Here is an 18,741-nt window from a genome sequence, read left to right as displayed (position 1 = left end):
CAAAATACCATTCAGCAACAAGCCCAGATTTAGAGATGGGGCTTGTTCCAATATAAACATTTCTTCACTAGACCTTCTCTATGAAAATGCATAGTCAATTTTTCCATATACAGTGGGAAAGACAAAGCTTTTAGCTTAAAAGATATTCTCCCCCGCAGTGCAGAGCTCCTGGAATGAATAGCCTAGGGACACCATGGTTCACTATTGATGTCAAGCTGAATGCCAATTTGGCCATCAGGATTATAGACCGAATCATGTCAGAATGTACACATGCCACAAACAAAAGACTCAGCACTGTTTTGGCTTTCAGCATTTGGTATGGTCATTTATTCATTCTGTCTTTTTGTTTCATGTACCACTGTTCACCTGGGGCCCAGTTTAGGATGTGGCACAAAGCAGGCTTTTAAGAGTAAATGAGGGATGCATAAACTTTTTTTTTTTTTTAAGCACTTCATACTGAAGGCACTTGGCTGGGCGATTTGGGGATCAGAAGATGAATCACAGACACTGCTGGCCTCCCCCTGGAGGAGGGGGCATATGTATCTTACCATAAGGTAGGGCAGAACGTACTAAGAATCCTAATGTAAGAGGAGAGGTACAGAGAGATGCTGAGAGCGTGAAGAAGGAGAGATTACTTTTAACATGGGAGTGGGGGGACGTACATCAAGAATGGTTCTTCAGAGGAGGTGACTATTGTGTAGAGTTGGGTTTTGTTTTGTTTTGAAGGAGGAAAGCTAAAGCTGAAAGGCTGGAAAGCATAGAGCATATTTTAATCATTACCCATAAGATGCAGAGGCTCAAACTTCTGTGCCTTCTATTGTTTTATTGCTCAAAGCAGACATCTTTCATCCCTGGTAATCTACCTCAATGAAGGTACCAGATGGACCTACTATTTTTCTACTTTCTGGGACCTTCTTTGGAAAGATTAGCTTAATATCACGATTAAACTCAAGTGGCATCTTCAGCAACCTTCTTGCTTACACTATACTCCCACGGAGATACTTCTCTCTCTAAACATCGTAGATAATATTGGAGGCATCCCCAAAGTAAGTGTTAAGTACGCCTAAAAGCCTCAATAATTCTTAGTGCTCACCAGAACTCCAAGAGTGACTCTCATGTGGCTTTAAACTTAGGAAGCTTGGATTTGACAATAATTTCCAAGTTATAATTTATGCATAGGGACAATGTCATTAAACTATAAAAAGAGAATATTTTTATTTTATCCTTTTTCATTCTATCTAGTGAAATTTGCCCAAAGTGAGATGAGCAGAAGAATGGTGGTAGAAACACTTGGTTTTCTGGCCCTCTGAGTAGTTATAAGATTGATTTAATTTACGTAGAACCCATCAAGAATTAAAGCAAGAACCTGGTGCACTTGCTTTTCAATACTCTATTGTCAATAGCCCAGTCTCTGAGCAGCTGAAATGGAGCAGAAAACTATCCTCATTTAAGGCCTCAACTACTATTTCAGTGTTGTTTTTTTTTTTCCTTTTTGAAGTCTGTAAATTTCTTAAGACGATTTGAACTATGCTTGAAGGAAATCTATGCTGACTCATGAACTTGTGGAGAAAGCAAATTTTCTAGTTGAATATGAGCTTATGTTAGCAGATTTAAAAAAAGGGAGAGAGATTGTAATCAAAGGAAAATCAAAACACAGTTTAGATCATCTGAGATGAAGATATAATGTCTGAAAACTAAAAAAAGTGTCCCACACTTGTTAGTTTTCAAAATAATTAAAATGGAAGAGCAGATGAAAAGATGTTCTACACAAAAAAAAACCCCACCAAAATGCTTATTTCCACTGAACATTTTGATATATTACACGTCCAAAAACACAGGAAAAATGTGCTTCATCTGCCAAAATAATCACAAATACTCTTTGAGATTAGGAAGAATCCAGCCCTTTAATAAAACGAAGAGATTTTAAACACCCTACAAAGAACATTATACTTCCCCCATGAAGATTCTTACTCTAACCTTACAAAGATGTTTGAATCTCCTTAAATACAATATTACTCTCACCATATTGAGGATCCTCCTCACATCAAATACCAGGGGAGAGGACAGGGGATGACGGTGCCTGTTATTTGGAAAATGGACCACTGAGTGGGCAGCAGTTAAGAGCTGTCCTGCCTCCCACAGACCTTCCTATTTTGCTGACCACCAGGTGCTGCCCCAACCCCTGAAATACTGGTTATTAGAGTCAGGGCACATCGGAGCAGATACTACTCATGGGACAGTCCCTGGATTTCACCAACTGCAGTTCTGCTGGGCATTGGCAGATTTTATTTGAGAAACAGGTATTAATGAAGTGAAGAGGCTGAAATTCTGAATTGTTCCAAAGCAGGCTGGGAAGGTCCCAGCGGGGTATGACTGCCTGAGTAGACCACTTTGGTGCTCTCCCACATTTCATTTTCCTCGTTAATTTCTCATGTTACTATTGTTTTGTTTCATGACAGGGGAATTTCTTAAAGTCATGTGGAAACCTGAATGACGATCGTATTGCAGGGGGGATGGCAGACACGATGTGGTCTGGGAATTTTTAAAAATTAACTCTTCAATTGTTTTGAAACAAAAGGGTCATTGTTCATTTTTGAAATAGATCTTTTTTTTCCCTTTCTTCCTTTTAAGATCCAGAATGTGTTGTTTATTTTTTTATGACCATCAGAAAACTCTAGCCAGAAATTCTGAAATCTTCTTGCACTTGAAAGCCTTCTTTCTAAGTACAGGTGCTAACAGCATAATTGAAGGGGTCAGTAGCCATATGGGGCCAATGCAAAAATCTCTGAAATGAAAGAAAAGGTATGAATGATAGGGTTATAAATTAAATTCAAAACTGGGATAAGTATCATGATCAAAAGGCTAAGAGAACTTCTAATATTTTAGTACTTAAATTACTCAGGACTGAGGCATACGTGGTAGCATAAGACATAATAAGAAAGTAAACACGGATATGCTTTGGTCTGATCCAGCTCGTTTCGTGTCCCAACGCACAGGTCACCAGGTGTTCCTCATCACTCTTCTTTGTCCTGGTGATGGCACCCATGCTGTGGAACAGAGCAAGAGGACTGCTCCAAGAGCCAGGGAACTTGGTTCTGGCCCCAGTTCTAGAAACCTGCTGTGGGACCTTGAGGAAGTGACTAAACTTTTGGCTCTAGTTTCCTTCTCTTTCAATGACATTGGTGGCACAATGATTCCTAGGCTCTTCCCATCTCAACAGTCTATAATTGTATAAAATTTCCTGTGGTCTCAATAACATTACATGCTATGAGACTTTGGAAAATTCATTTGACATCTCCATGTTTCCGTAAATTAGATCAGTGACGCCTGGCCTTCCTGGTTTGTAACACAGTTGCAAGGAATAAAGAAAAAAATATGCAGGAATACACCTTGTAAACCATGGAAACTTTGTAAGTATTAACATTGTTTTTCAACTGAGTTAGTAGTCATTGGAAATTCCAATATTTGGCACTTGTGAATAACATTTGTCCAATATCAACAGATTTTTTTTTTTAAGTTTATTTTTCTTAGTAATCTCTACACCCAATGTGAGGCCTGAACTCATGACCCCAAGATCAAGAGTCTCATGCTCCTCTGACTGAGCCAGCCAGGTGCCCCTAATATCAATAGCTTTTTAAAAGTGGAACTCTTTCAAGCTATGGGATGAGAGCTATAGAGAGCTTTCCTTACTCATTGGAAGATCAGTTCTCCCTCGGTGTTCTGCATATATGTCATAAACAAAATAAAACAAACTGAAGTTTGCCTTCATGACACTGTGAAATTCTTAAGGTGTCACTATTTTTAGTCAAGTGAGAAAGTAAAGTACAGTTTTTAATATTTATTTGCTCCCTTTTCATAAACATAACATTCACGTGGAAGCATTTTGGCCTTTGGAGATAAAGGACCAGAGATGGGTCCAATACTGCGTGCAGGGAGGGAAGAGTAAGACTAAGTAAGAACCATCTTTTTTAGCTCAGAGTGTAGGTTAGAAACTGTAGTTTGGGAGAAGATGATGTTTATGCAGATGGAATAATTGGATTAAAAAAAAAAAAGCAACCAAGCAAACATCTGACCATTCCTGTGAGGATCAAAAGATACCAGTTAGCTGGTCTACTCACTACCACCCTATCCTCTTTCCAAAACTCCTTTGTTTGTTGTCCTCAGTACCCCCAGGTAATAACCGAGACAAAAGTGGAATTTCCTTATTTCCTAGGAAAGGGCCAAAAATATCATCAGACAAGGAACAGGAAGCATAAAAATAACTCTCAGAGGAGTACCAATTGTTTAGAGATTTCGAGCTCCTGTTCGGCACTGCTGGAGAGGAGCTCAGCGCATCAGGGGCTCTGCGCAAGCAGCAGGCTGGCCTGGCCCCGAGGCAGGTGTGTGCACCACCGGACGACTGCCTAGGAGGCAGGGATTGGAACAAGATTTGGCGTAACATTTCGGAGAACTGTCATGATTTGGAATATCAACGTGGGAGCCCCCAGTCAAATGATTCTCAAATGTGTTACAGTAGAGATCTTTTTGTCCCCAGTGAAATATCATGTGGAACTCTTCTACAAAACAGATAAAAAAAGAAGATGCTCTGGCTGAAGGAAGCAAAGCCCCAACTTCCTGCTGCTCAGCCACCCTCACCCCAAATTATACCCAAGGCATTTCGGTAAAGCCTCAGCTTGAAAGTCACTGATTTAGTAGCCTGTATGTCAAAAAGTCTCCAAAGAGATTTTCTTGCAATGATGTCATACATTTCTACAAACATCAGCAGCACCTCTGACTTCTCCCTCACCCTTGCTCTCCAAACATACAGCAAGTCCTCTTGAAAGAATCTCTGCAACGACCCCAGCATCTGTTCTGTCCTTTCCAGGCTACAGCCACCATTCCAATCCAGGCCCTTCTCCCTCTCTCCCGGATAATTACCAACGCATGACCTAGATGACTCTGATTCCAGGCTCTCTGGGGCCTCTTGTCCAAAGTATCCAATAGCCTGTTTCCAGGTTAATGTTGATCTGGAAGCACAACTCTCATGGGGTTTCTTTTCTACTCTGAAGTCTTCAATGGCTCCCTGTTGTCTAGTCCCACCAGCTGAGACTATATGTCTTTCTAGAAGAAACCCATGTCTTTTGTCCTTACTCATCCTGTCCCCTCGCCTTGAATTTCCCCCAACTTTAAGACTGAACTCAAATACCAGCTCTCCCATGAAGTCACCTGGGATGCTTCTTCTATACCCTCGAAGGCTTTTTACGACACATCAGTTGTGCTGTATTACGCCGCTGGTGTACTTGTTTCCTCTCTTCTACTGTGTTTCATTCATCTTTGTAGCATACGTGCACTCCCTGAAGAAGCAGGAACTTTTTAAAAAATAAGAGAGTAAAGATATGGATGCTGATCAACCCAATGTCCCTGGATACCTAAGGGATAAAGGATGGCAATATAGAGCCTGGCATACTATTTCCATATTTCAAAATATCTCCTTAAAATTAATTGTGACACACTCATAAGAAATGTACAGCTAAAATGAAACGCAAAATTTTTGTGTTTGTTTATACTTTGGGCTGAAGATAGTACAAAGTGGTAACACTGATTATCTTATTTTATCAGAAGCTCTCTTTTGCAGTTATTAATTAATTTGTCCCATTAAAAATGAGTTATTGCTTAACACACTGCCCTTGGTAGGTGTTATGGACTCAATTATGTCTCCCACCAAGCCCTGTGTTGAAGCTCTAACGCCCAATGTGACTCTGTGTAGAGGTAGGGCCCATAAGGAGGTGATAGAGGTTAACTAAGGTCGTAAGGGTAAGGCCTGACAGACTGGTGTCTTTATACAAGAGGAAGAGACACTAGAGAGCTCTCTCCCTCTCTGCACATGCACAGAATAAAGGGCAGGTGAAGACCCAGAGAGAAGATGGCCATTTGTGAGCTAGGAAGAGAGGATTCACCATAAACTGACCCTGATGGCCCCTTGATCTTGGACTTCTAGCCTCCAGAACAGTGAGAAAATAAATTTCTATTATGTAAGCCTCCCAGTCCGTGGTATTTTGTTACGGCAGCCCTAGCAAACTGATATGATAGGCAACCTATTTCAAAACATGAAGCCAGAGGAATAGGAGAAATAGTAGATGTTCTTGAGCATGAAAATTTGGGGGGCCACTACTGTTGTACATTCCCTTCTCCCAGGGTACCAGTGCACTTCCTCTGACTACTAGTACAGCTCTTCTCCTAGTCCACGAGGGCAGAGACCTGGGTCTGTTCCAGATGGACCCATCAGTGGCTTGATGGTGTTTCTCAGCACTTGGCTCTTAATCCTTTTGTGCTGAATGGATAACTCCCTTTTTTTCAGACAAGCTGTTCGCTAGAAAAGGAGTTAATAGCTTATGTTTCTTTTAGGTCTGACTTGAATCTTTTCTGTTGCTAAACTCCCTTTTAATATTGCCATTTATAAAGAAAAATTTTAAAAGGTAAACTGTTTCTAAACCTTCACTTGGTTTTCCTATGATTGACATACTTCGTCTAATCATTTCCTCCAAGGTCCTGCTTTTACCACATTTCGGTTTCTTGCCTTATCCTTCTATCGAGTTCTTTTCAGTCGTAGATCCTCAAGGTAAACTCAGGATCCCACTGAAATGATTAGTGCTTCGCATAGCTGGAGAAACATGAAAACATACACATTCAGAAATTATGTCGATTTTTATTCCTGTTATGTCCAAAGAAGAACCTCTCATTGTTACTGAGGTGATGTCGGTTTACTCTCTAACTAAAAAAAAAAAAAAAAAAAAAGCCAAAATATAAACATACCAGTAATTTAAATATTCTTTATAGACTTGTCAACTACTAAGACCTCTCTGGCATTCCTGGATGAATCTGGGGACCCTGACAGTAGTCAGGCTCTCTGAGATTTAGAAACCGACATTAAAGGGTCGTTATAGGACAAAGATGGTGAGCTTGGAGTCAGATTCTAAACTGTGATCTTGAATAAGTTACTCAACTTCTATGTGACTCGGTTTCCTTGTCTGTAAAATAGCACTAATGGTAGTGCCCTCCTCATTATGTTGTGAGGAATAAATGAATTAATAATACACATAAAATGTCTAAAACAATGCCTAGGACGCAGCAACTGCTGATCGAATGCTTAGGAGTTAAAGCTAAAAGGATCTTTGAAACCAGTCCGCTGGCGTCTTGAAGGGGTCCAGAGCTGTTATAAAACAGCCCCCCTCAGGGCTGAGGCGGGATCAAGGAGACGTGGAGTCTGCAGGAGGCCGATGCCCCCTCTAATGCCGGAGAGGCACAGAGCCCGACTCAAGAGCGCTTCCCTGCAGATCTCAGTCCCTGTAGCGGAGGGCCAGCTTGAGCAATTTCCATTTCGTGGAACTAGCTCTTCTATATCTCTGAACATCATCTTTCTAGCCTAGGACAAAGACCACACTTCTCACTCCCTGAAGACACGTTATCCTGAATTAGAAAGCTTCCCTTATTAGCAAGGGGAACATTGCAATTCCACTATTTCCTGAAGAGTCTGAGCAACACCCTATTCTCAAGCAGATGCCACAAGTAAATTCTTCCCCTTCCTCCCCTCCATTTCCCTCAAGGACAAGGAGTCTCCAGGGGTCCTGTTTCTAGGGTAGGGGTGGCTGGAAGTAGGGGGAAGTAGGCAACCTTCCCTATCAGTTCATAAAAACCCCTTCCTGAGCACCTATGCTCTGTGGGCCATGGTTTCAGCTTCTCCACATTCCCTGAAGCAGCCGTTTGCTTTGAACTTGTTTTTTATTCTAGAGGGCAGCATTTCAGGCCAGGGGCTACCTGTGTGGGCCTGTGAGCCCTCTTCCTAGCCTCACACAGCCCTGAGCTGGGTTTCTATTTTAGGCCTCCCTGTAATTACATGAAAAAACCTTCCCTTTTCTGGATTCCCAATTTCCTCTAAGTCCATTAAATTTCAAGCCCAGCTGCCTTTGAGAGGCTCACACATCTCCTACTCTACCGTGCATATGCACAAGCTGGGGGTCTGGTGAAAATGCGGGTTCTGATTCCGGGGAGCGACTGCGAGTCTGCATCTCCAAGGCCAGCCTCTGTGGTGCTCATGCTTCCTCCCTTGGGCCGAGCTTTGGGTCACGGTGATTAGACACCTGTTCCCTGTAGCCGGCAACAATCAGAGCATTCACACGCCAGGGCCCCTCACACAGGGACGATTCTGACTTCCAGAAAGGTCCTCAAAATTATTTGCTTCCAAAGGTCGCTTTTTGCGCAGTCTAGAGTAGGTTATCAAGTTAGCCTTCCTCTTTACCTTCTCACGAAGTCTCTGTTGATAGCTGTACTGTGCACGCGGCAATGCAGTGACTTCAGCTGATGTTTATAATGAATCAATAATCCATCACCAACTTTCCCTTCCTTTTGCACTGAGTGAAAATACATTCTCCTCTCTGGACCTGGTCACGTGTCCCTGAACTGTTGAGATGCGAGGACATAGGCCTCCCCTCAGTAGTTCTCCCTGCCCCTCATGTCTTCCAGTGTCATCCTTCCTGTGCTCTGTGTAGAGCTTCAGTGTAGGGTCATCCTGAAGGGTCTGGATAGGGCAGGTGGCAGTCCGCAGGAACCTAGGTGTGGGGGACCACTGGCATTCATCGGACCTTGGTATGTCACCTTGGAAAGGCTCATGACTGCGGCCGGGCCTGTGCTCTGTCCTGTGGCCACCCTCAAACCCACACCTGGAGTTGTTAGGAAGCAGGGAAAAGACCCACCAAATCAGGGGGGTCTCCAGATCAGGACCCTGCGTTTCCCTCAAGCTCTAGGCTCCTCAGGCTTGGGGTTCTAACTAGGACAGCAATTGTGACTCTGAGTGATTCTGTTCCTTAAGCCAGCTTCCTTTCAATGAGCATAAATTTTGACCTATTTATGAGATAATTATAGAACTTTGTTGCTAGAAATAACCTTGTTTTTGTTTGCTTATTTTGTTTTATTCTTTTTAAACTGTAGAAATTGAGGACCCAGGTGGTGAAGGGATTTGCCCAGATCCCTTTAACTGGGAAAGGTGAGGTGATCTTGTTGTCAGTGGCATGGCCAAGAGCCAGAAGAGTTGGTTCCAGACTCACATTCCAGGGCTTGTCCCACTCCACTGAATTCCATGGGACTCTCCTGTAGACCTCATCTTAAGGATAAATAGAAACCATAAAGAGTAAAGTGAATAATAGTATATTAGAAGCAAACAATTTTTCTCTTAAAGATATATATATATATATTTTCTCTTAAAGATATATATATATTATATATATTATATATATATTTATATATAAAAAATTGTTTGCTCTTATATATAAATATATATATATATATATATATTATTGAAACAGTTTGAAAGAGTATAAGGCTGGAAGTCAGAAGACAGACTGCCTGTCACTGCTGCTAATGAGTGAGCTTTGTATCCTCAACCACCTCCTACCCTGAGACTCAGTTTCCTTGTCTACAAAATGAGAGGGTTGAATCTCTAAGCTCTCTATCTAGATCTAACGTTCTGTGATCCCTTTGATTTTATGGTTCGCACTGCAAGGTATAATAGAGTTATACATCCAGTAATAACCACCCACTGGCTCTGCATTCACACAGGCCTCCTTTATGCTGAATTCTGTGCTGCAATAGGGGCTTCAGGGCTTGTCTCTTATAGATGGAATTTCAGGGTGTCTCCTGGCGTTGATCATGACAGACCACAATTCCAAGGGAACAATACAGAACGAGGCAATTATTCATGCACCGCAAACACTGGCTCATCTCCAGGCATTCAGACTCTCTTCCGTCTCCCAGTAACATGCATTTAGGACCTCACCTGTGACCGGGGAATTGACAGAATCACAGATGACAGAATCACTCTGCTGCTCCCGGGACTCATGGCATATCAGCAGGAAGAGAGGTTACCTTTAGGGCACTCTCAGCTTGTCAAATTGTCACTGTTCCTCAAGGGGGAAACAGCCTGTGTGGCCTTGAAGCTTGAAAGGCATCGTGGAATAACTCTACTGTGGAAGAAGAGTCCAGCCACAATTTTAAGCCCGGGATCCCAAATGTGGGCTCTGGCTCTTGCTGTCATGCTAGACGGTTCCACAACCCTAGGATCCCACAGTACGAGGCTCACTAGACATTTCTCTTGCCTTCTACTGGTGTCTCTATTACACATTCCTTTGGGCCCACATTAGGCTTTACAGAGCTGTCGTGCAGTAGGACACGTTGCAATTCACTGTGTAGACAGACAACATCACTCCATGTACCAGTCACCTCTGAGGCCAGTTTTAGTGAAGACATCTCTGATCTCTAGACTCCCTAGGTTCCTTTAGCGTAATCATGCCACTTCAACGAATGGAGGACATGATTTCAAAATAAACACAAATGCATAAAGTCTACACTGCACGCAAGGGTCCTTTTAGCTGTAGTATACAACATGGATTACTGGTCTGGTCTGCAAGAGACTTGCGCTCATGCAGCTGTTGGTGGTATGGGATCTCTCCAACTCATCAGTTCTCATGGAGCCATAAATGTAGGTATTCCACTCCAGTTAGGTAAACACTAGATCTTTAGCTTCTTCCAAAACACAACACACAAACTAAGAAACTCCTGGAAGTGAAAAGAAGGTTAAATTGCATATTCCTTAAAGTATGTCTGACCACCCCCCTCTCCTCTTTTTTAAAAACAGAATTTATTTCTTTATGTATTTTTTTCTTTATGCAGGGGATTTGGGCTTGAATATGGACATTTTCCCACTACCATTCAGCCTCAGAATGATGTTTTCCCCAAGTTTCTCATGATAAAAAGACTCAGATTCAGAGCCAGCTGCTGGCAGCTGAATTTCATTAAGACTTTGATGGGAAACTTAAGTTGGAATTACAAACATCTGTGGCTAAGCTTCCCTTTAGTAAACCATTTCCCAGAATTTAACTTTACCACATTAGGAGCAAAAAAGAAAACAGTTGAAAAAAGAATGCTTCTCTTCGGCAAATGCTGGAGTAGATATTTAAATATCCTTCTCTGTGGTCACTACATCTCAATGAACCAGCAGATTTACCGGTTCCAGAAAACAAATAAGTAAGTGTTTGGAAATGGCAATTTCTGGAACTCAGTAATGTACTGGTAGTCTGATTTTAATGGTTTCTAATCAATCAGATGTCTCAAAATTATGTCTGGCCATCATTATATTTATATGGTTACTTTGAGCAAGGAAAAACCCAAAAGGAGAGGAGTGTTTTTTGGCATTACATATTTCAAAAAACCATGACAGGTCAGATTTGAGAATTTAATTGTGAAAGAAAAAAAAGTCCTTGTCATATCAATGATGTTGGGGTTTTTGTTTAGCTTTTTGGGGCTTTAGAAAAACTCATTCATTTCTCTTTACTGCTCAGATCATCCTATCGTTGATGAAAAGCTATGTTTAAAGAATCGTTGGAGATACAATAATTACAAAAGTTCAACGACAGTCTCCTTCTCCAATGTTGGATAATCAGCACATTTGTAAGGAAAAGTTGGAAGTAATCAAATTTAGATAAAGAAGTAAAAATTTAGATAAAAATAAATTGATAAAACAAATCTTAACTTGCAGATAGATAAAAACAGTGGAAGGAAAGGGGAGAGGAGGTAGAAGAGACAGGGAACTGAAGGCAGACTTTGTGAGGTAGCTTATATCTATTACTTCACAACAATCTTGCAAGGCAAATACATTTCTATTCATTCGACAATCAAACAAACTGAGCCTCTGAAGGATGGACTAATTTGTTCAAAGTCAAACAGCTAGAAAGTAGTGGAGCTGAATTCATAGCACATCTGTCTGGCTAGATGCCCACATTGTACCTTTGATGAAAGGTGAATTTCAAATGTTGTTAAGCAGAGACTGCAAATAAACAACCCTTGGGCTGAACGGGGCCATCAGATGTACATCCCACAAGGTAGTAAAAAAAAATTGAGTCAGCAATTTTACCTAAGAATCCAGATTCTGTTTTCTCTTGAAAAAAAAAACAAAAAACAAAAACAGAAGACCTGGCAACACAGAGGTGGCTGTCTCTCTGGATGAGACAACCCTTCTCCTGTCACTTTGGCCTTAACCACTCCCAGGGTGTATTCCTTTCACTGCCCAGTAATGTTTTGCTTGGCCTCTATAAGAAGCCAAGTTTTAATTTTATTCCTGAACCATACAATTAGCATTTCCACTTCTGGGTATATACCCCAAAGAATGGAAAGCAGAAACTCAAAACAAGTATGTGTATATCAATGGACACTGCGACATTATTCACAGAAGCTAGCAGGTAGAAGCAACCCAAATGTCCATCAACAGATAAATGGGTAAGCAAAGTGTGATATATACATACAATAGAATATTATTCAGCCTTAAAAAGTAATGAAATTTGAACACGTACTACAACACAGATGAACCTTAAAGACATTATGGTAAATGAAATAAGCCAGGCACAAAAGAACAAATATTGTAGGTTCCACCTACATGAAGTATCTATTATCGTAATATTCATAGAAACAGAAAGTGGAATGATGGTTGCCAGCATCTAGGGAAGGGGGTAATGGGGAATTATTCTTTAATGGGTATTGAGTTTCAGTTTGGGAAGATGAAAAAGTTTTGGAGATGGATGGTGGTGAAGGTTGCATAACAATATGAATGTACCTAATGCCACTTAAAAATGGTTAAAAGGAAACTTTTATGTTACGTATATTTTACCACAATAAAAAAAAGTTATGGTTAAATCCAAGAACTCCGGAACTACAGCAAAGGGAATTCTTTATTTTCCAGCAATTTTATAAAAATTCTGTGAGATAGACCATATATTCCTGTAGGTGGTGCTGTTCTGGATTCTTTCCCTATTAATCTAAATCAGGAGCTTCTAATGTAGACTATAGCATCATGAAGAGGAAACACACTAGAATATACTTATAAAAGGAAAATGGGATGCAAGAAAACTCTAGAGTTAAAAAAAAATCTATCAGGGAGACCCAGTGATTTGCTGGAAAAAGAGAATGGGATTTGGAAACCTTGGGCAAGGTACTTAACCATCTCCAAACCTTAATTTGGTCATCTATAAAATGGGTATAAATTTCACTATTGAGTATTACAAAAGATAATGCATGTAGTTACATGGGACATAGTAGAAATCAGGAAGTGTTATTTTTTTGTCTTTCCTATATGAGTAGTTTAAAAAGTAGCTATCAGACGGGTCCGGAAAAGTAAGTTATCTCAATTCTTTGGTAATCCTAAAATTTTATGCAACTACTCATCAAGCAAGCATTGCACAAATAGTCTTTGAATGGCATTTTATATAACTTTAAGAAATTCCCAAAACTTTGACTGAAATTATGTCGACAGATAGTTTTAGTAACCTAACCACTTTTTCCTAGATACTCTTGCACAATTGAATTACTTTTATAAACTCCTTCCTAGCTGTGCCACTTACCAGGTAGCATACCTGGGCAAATGCTCTGTGCCTCAGTTTCCATGTTTACAAAATAAGATAGTAACTATACGAGTCCCACTGAGTTGTTAGGAGGGTTTTTAAAAAAACATAACTCACGGGGAATGCTTAGACTAGTGTGTGGCGCGTGGTAAATACTCAATGAGCGCGTGCCACAAGCCATGCTATTATTATTATTACTACTGCCACTGCTATATTTAGTCCTTCTAAAATAATGTTTCCCAGGAAACTTCTTTGGTATTTTGTGAGTAGGTGATTGTGTCCTACTGATCTGGCTCAAGAGTAATCTTTTTCCACATTACCCCCATGGCCCGTAGCTGCTAGCCACTCTCACAGAATATTAATTCATTCTGCTTTATAGAGTGGCTGTGTACATATTTTTTGTTCTAAGATTGCTTCCTCCCTGAGGGTAGGGATGTGACTCTGCCTTCCTTCTGTCCCTCCTGGTGCCTACTTATTGCTCCCTGTACAGGGTAAGGCTCCAAACCTGCTTGTTGGATGATACTGAGTGAAGGAAATAATGACTGCATGTGGGGCTTCACATTACCTAAACGCACTGTTGAGCAGCAGTATAGAATGATGGCCCAGGCCAGTGACTTAATGTGATTCAACGGGGCCATTTTCAAAGTAAGGGCCCAAGATAAGGAAAAGGAATGAAGATAGTGAAAGAGATCTAAGCTGCCTTTTAATAAACATACTGCAATCCTTTAGTGTCAAGGCACTGCTTCATTGGAGCACAGGATCATGTATCAGCAATAAAAAAAAAGTCTAGAGGAAAAGTTACTCAGAATTAGTCTAGTTCATAGTGCTTTTTTTAAAGCCAGCAAATAGGTGTGTCCAGGGTGGGGTATCTTTGCACATGTGGTTCATGGGCCATTGATTTTCTCTGAAGGCAGCTAACAACAACAGCAGCAAAGCCCAGTCAGGTTACCAGGAGGTAAATTCCCGTTTTCCTCTCTGAGAGAAGTTTGCTCAATATTGTCACTTATTTCCCTTAATTTCTCAATTATCTCCCAAAAGGCAGTCACAGCACTGTCGCCCCCCCCAACCTCCCATTCTGCCCCTCTAGCGGAGCCCCCCCCCCCACTCTGCTGAGTCTCTGTGCGGGGCTTCTTCCCAGCCACACAGCGGCAAACTCTAACCTAGTGTTCTTGACCTTATATAATGCCTGCTTCTTTTTGACAGACAAGACTGTCCTTCCTGCCAAGGACATTCTGATACCCTCTCCTTGGAGACTGTTCCTGTCTCCATCCCTGTACCCCCTCCAGTTCTTTCACATATCCATATTGGTTAAGAGGACTTTTGCCTAATTTTACTTGCTAGAGTGTGTGTGATAAAAATCAAGGCTTTCTTTTCTTAAATGTAAAATATTAGAAGAGTGAGTATACTTTTTTGAAAGTACCCAGTCTCTCCTTTGCCCACCCCCACCTACTGAGAATCATTGCTTTTGCCATAAACTCAGCAATAATGGACTCAGGAAATTGTAAAAAAAACAGAAGGTGGGAAAATCCTACCCCTTAGCACAGAGTTACCGGTGGGTGCTACTCTTTTCAAACTCTTTGCATCCTGGGGGATGTTTGGGCTTGTTTGAGAAGGAAAGGAGGGACCTTCTTTCTTGGTCAGCCAGTGCTCCTCATCCTTTTATTCAGTGTGCATTTAATGTCTTTGATCCCCTAACTCAAACTGAGCAGTGCAGTGTGTGGGAGACTGGGGCCTGTGTTCAGAGCTGAGGACCCAGGGGTAGGGAGAGCACAAACCTCGCTGTCAAGGAGCTTGGGAGAGCCTTTGGAGGGCCATCAGCCAAGCACCTCCCACTGCTCCATGCTTGCCTTAGTATTTTTCTTCCTTCACTTTGAAGGGAAATTGAGGAAAAACCATTCATATAAATCCAAGCCAAATAAAATGAATGTATTTTTAAAATGTCCCTCCATTCACATCTCAAACTTCCCACGAATAATGTGTCATATGAGTCCATGGTCTCGTTCTCTCTGTCTATAGATGTAAATACAATCTCCTGAACCAATTCAGTAGAGTGTCTCTACGAAGTTATTACATTTCCAGAATGTATTTGGTTTATGGTCTCCTTACTGGCTCTAAAGAGCATGGGAAATCTAAATGCTGGGGCACTGGGATCGCCACGGGACCGCAGGCTGACTAGAGGTATTATGGGAAACTATGCAGTGGGAACATAATTACTCCAATCCCACCCTTTCTACATCATATACTTTGACCCTTCTGGAATGACTAATAGCTTCTTTCTGTTTTCCTAAACCAAAAGCCTCAACTGGCATTCTGAACCTATTAGACTCTGACAGTATTACAAATTTAACTCACTATACGATATTCTTCCTGGTTGGAAAGATATAGACAAACAGAGGTATAGCAATATTAAGAAAAATAGCACCATAAAAATAACGTTCTGAGAAATATTCCCAAATAAGGGTTTCTTTAATCCAATCATCTGCATATTTTATACTGATAGTAAGATTCAGAATGTATAAAGCATTTATGCTATACCAAGTACTGTGTTAAGCATTCTTTCTGTATATTTTATCCAATTTTATCACGGTAACTGTAGGAAGTATGAAGTAGGCATCAATACTTTCTCTAAGCCTCAATTTCTTTCTCTGTAATTTGGGCATCTGTGATTTGCCTTAGGTAAGGAGCAGGAAAGTTGAAATTTGAACTTGGGACCATCAGAGTGCAAAGCCTGCCATTTAAAATACTCTGCTGTGCTGCCTTCCTATTATTTCACTGAGCATATGAGTGTATAAGAAATCACTCAGGGTCTCAGCAATAAATTTAAGGTTCCCTGAAAATCAAATAATTATTTTCTTACTTTTTGTGGGATGAGTGTTACAAAAAGTTTTCTGTGCCCATATCTCCAAAATCAGCAGATAAAAATACAGAATGCCTAGGTAAATTTGAATTTCAGATAAACAATAAATAATTTTACTATAAATACATCCCATGCAATATTTGAGACATAAGCAAAAAATCTATTTGTTGCTATCTGAAATTCAAACTTAATTAGATGTCTTGTATTTTATCTTAATAAAAGGGCAACCTAACCTTAGGCATTTCACTCTGAGATTTTCCATGCTCAAAGCAACAGGTGGAAATAATGCTTCCTCGGGGCGGGGGGTTAATTCCTAGCCTGTGGAGAAGCAATGCCTTCCCATTGGTGTCTCTCCTGGCCTGGCTTCTCTCCATGCCTGGGGAGTATAAAGCTGAGCAGAAGCCTGCCCCCCTCTTTCACATAGAGGTTACTTTTTGCACCACAGTGGGAGGTTGGTATGCTCTGGTCCTACCCACCCTCCCTCTTTTTTGGGGGGTGTGGGTGGGGCTCACTCCTGGAGAAGGACCATCTTCATGCACCTTATTTTGGTAGTAATAATTAAGAACTACCGTTCTACTAACAATTAGCAGGATTAATAGCAATAATCTGGACTTCAGTTCTGTTAGAAATGGTGTCAATCCACATAACTGCTTTGGTTCTATAGTTGCTAGAACCATAGCTATAGCGTGTGTGTGTGTGTGTGTGTGTGTGTGTGTGTGATGTTAGGTCCATTGCTCCTTCCTTTCCCATGAACTTAGGTGACTTCATTTTCCTCCTACTTAACATCTCCCACGCACTGGACATGCTGTTGTCCGTCTTGGCTCAGGGGACTCTTAAATCACTTATTCTGGATTCATCCTCCTTTACCCAATTACTACATTTTGGTTGTGCTTTCAACATAAAAGCTATTGTAAGGTATTCAAACAGCAGCTCTTTGCATAACCATATATTCAATAGCATATCCTGATCATTTTAACTTTTGGGATGGGGCTTGATTTTCATCACAACTTCTTGCTTCGGGAATATGGCTCCCGTCTATTTCAAGTATCTGCTCTGCAGCTTCCCAACGGACTCTGTAGTATCCCATCACCCTCAGCCACTGGCGCACTCTCTCCTGTTGCAGAGAACCTTCTGTTTGATTTATGACAAAAGGATTGGTCCCGCAGTATTGTTTCCATTGTCCCAACATCACAGAGGAGCAGGAAGCCAGGCACAGGGCACAGGCATTAGGAGCTGTGGCTTGGCAAAAATGACTTTCCTGGGACATGCAAGTGGCAGAAAGTCACAGAAGTGCCACTGCAGCCCCAGGTGAGAGTCTAAGCAGCCCCACTCGGAGTACACAGGACACATGCACTTCTGCTAGTTTGAACAGTGACATGTTCCAAAGCCTCAACTCGCAACTCACGACGTCCCAATCCAACTTAACAAAGTAAAACTCTTCATTCCAAGTTTCTGAACGGACCTGGTACAGGTGAAACTCTCAAGGCGGATGGGGGAGGGAAAGAGGAGGGGAGAGAGGGGGACGCGAGCGTGGCGCCCGCACCCCGCGGGGCGCAGGTGCCGCGGCAGGGTCACAATGGCAGGGACACTGTACCTTGGCAGCAGGCGGCAGCCTTCCGGGAGCCACGCGGGGCTCGCTCGTCTCGGGCGCGTCTTGTCTGCCGACGGCTGAGCTCCCTTCAATGTCAAAAGGAAAAGTGTTGTGGTTCCCGGCCGCCGCGGCGGCGCACGCAGCGCCCCAGAGGAGCCACAGCGGCAGGACTGAGCACCGGGCTGAGCTCACGGCCATCTCTCCGCTGACATCCAGCAGGGCTCTGCCTGGGGCTCGGCGGCGGTTTGTCCTCGTCGGTAGCCCCCCCGCCGTGGGGCGGCGGTGCCTCGCTTGCTCTACCTTCTCGGCCTCCGCCGAGTCCAGATGTGGGAAGTCAAGGCGGCCCAAGGAGCAACTTAGTCAAAAAGGGAGAGGGAGCGAGTGAGCGGGAGTCCCCCTTCCCCCCTTCTCTCTTCTCTTTCCTTCTTCCCCCTCTGCCTCTCTCACTTTTCTCTCCCGCTTTCTCTCTCCCCAGAGGCTCTGGCTGAAGGGCGTATAGATGGATGAAGCTTAAGGCTGAGCATCAAAAGGCAGACGGGGTTGGGGCGAGCCCCGCCGGCCACCTCCTGGCCGGGGCGGGTGGGGACTGAGGGCTGCGCTGTCCTGCCTTCCTCCTCACATCCATTCGCACCACTCCCTTTCTACCTTCCACTTCCAGGCCCTCCCACTCCAACTGGCATTTCACACACCGAGCTCTGGGCCTTTCCCTGGCCTGCCCTCCCCCTCCCATCTCAGTTTGGAGCCCCTCCAACGGACCCCCGTGAATGTTCAGCTTTTGTGATTCCTTCCTCACATCTCTTATTGATTTAGTCAAGGTGCCCGGTGTCTTATCTGTATTTATGTAGATCTCTTATGTGGCCCCCTAGTTTGCA

General features: G+C 42.4%; 1 protein-coding gene and 1 long non-coding RNA gene across 4 annotated transcripts in view; both read right to left on the bottom strand.

Moving 5' to 3' along the window:
- The window catches only part of LAMA4 (laminin subunit alpha 4), a 153,046-nt gene extending 134,545 nt beyond the window's left edge, over window positions 1-18,501 (bottom strand). For 2 of the 3 annotated variants that reach the window (XM_078054850.1, XM_078054851.1), the window contains exons 1-2: window positions 18,317-18,501; window positions 17,873-18,224 (exon numbers count right to left, since the gene is read on the bottom strand). In XM_078054850.1, coding sequence (XP_077910976.1) covers window positions 17,873-18,224; window positions 18,317-18,393 — 429 coding nt within the window. In that variant the 5' untranslated portion in view covers window positions 18,394-18,501. Of the gene's footprint in view, window positions 1-17,872 lie in introns of all 3 variants that reach the window. The other variant, XM_078054852.1, reaches the window with a different exon arrangement.
- Window positions 2,644-6,485, bottom strand: LOC118541261 (uncharacterized). The gene is made up of 2 exons (XR_004920014.2): window positions 5,206-6,485; window positions 2,644-2,785 (listed from the first exon to the last, which is right to left on the bottom strand). It is a non-coding gene; the product is annotated as an uncharacterized LOC118541261 (long non-coding RNA).
- Window positions 18,502-18,741: the final 240 nt, after the last annotated feature.

Source organism: Halichoerus grypus, chromosome 9 (assembly GCF_964656455.1).
Source record: "Halichoerus grypus chromosome 9, mHalGry1.hap1.1, whole genome shotgun sequence".
Classification (NCBI taxonomy): Eukaryota; Metazoa; Chordata; class Mammalia; order Carnivora; family Phocidae; genus Halichoerus; species Halichoerus grypus.
This window is presented reverse-complemented; position numbering and strand designations above follow the sequence as displayed.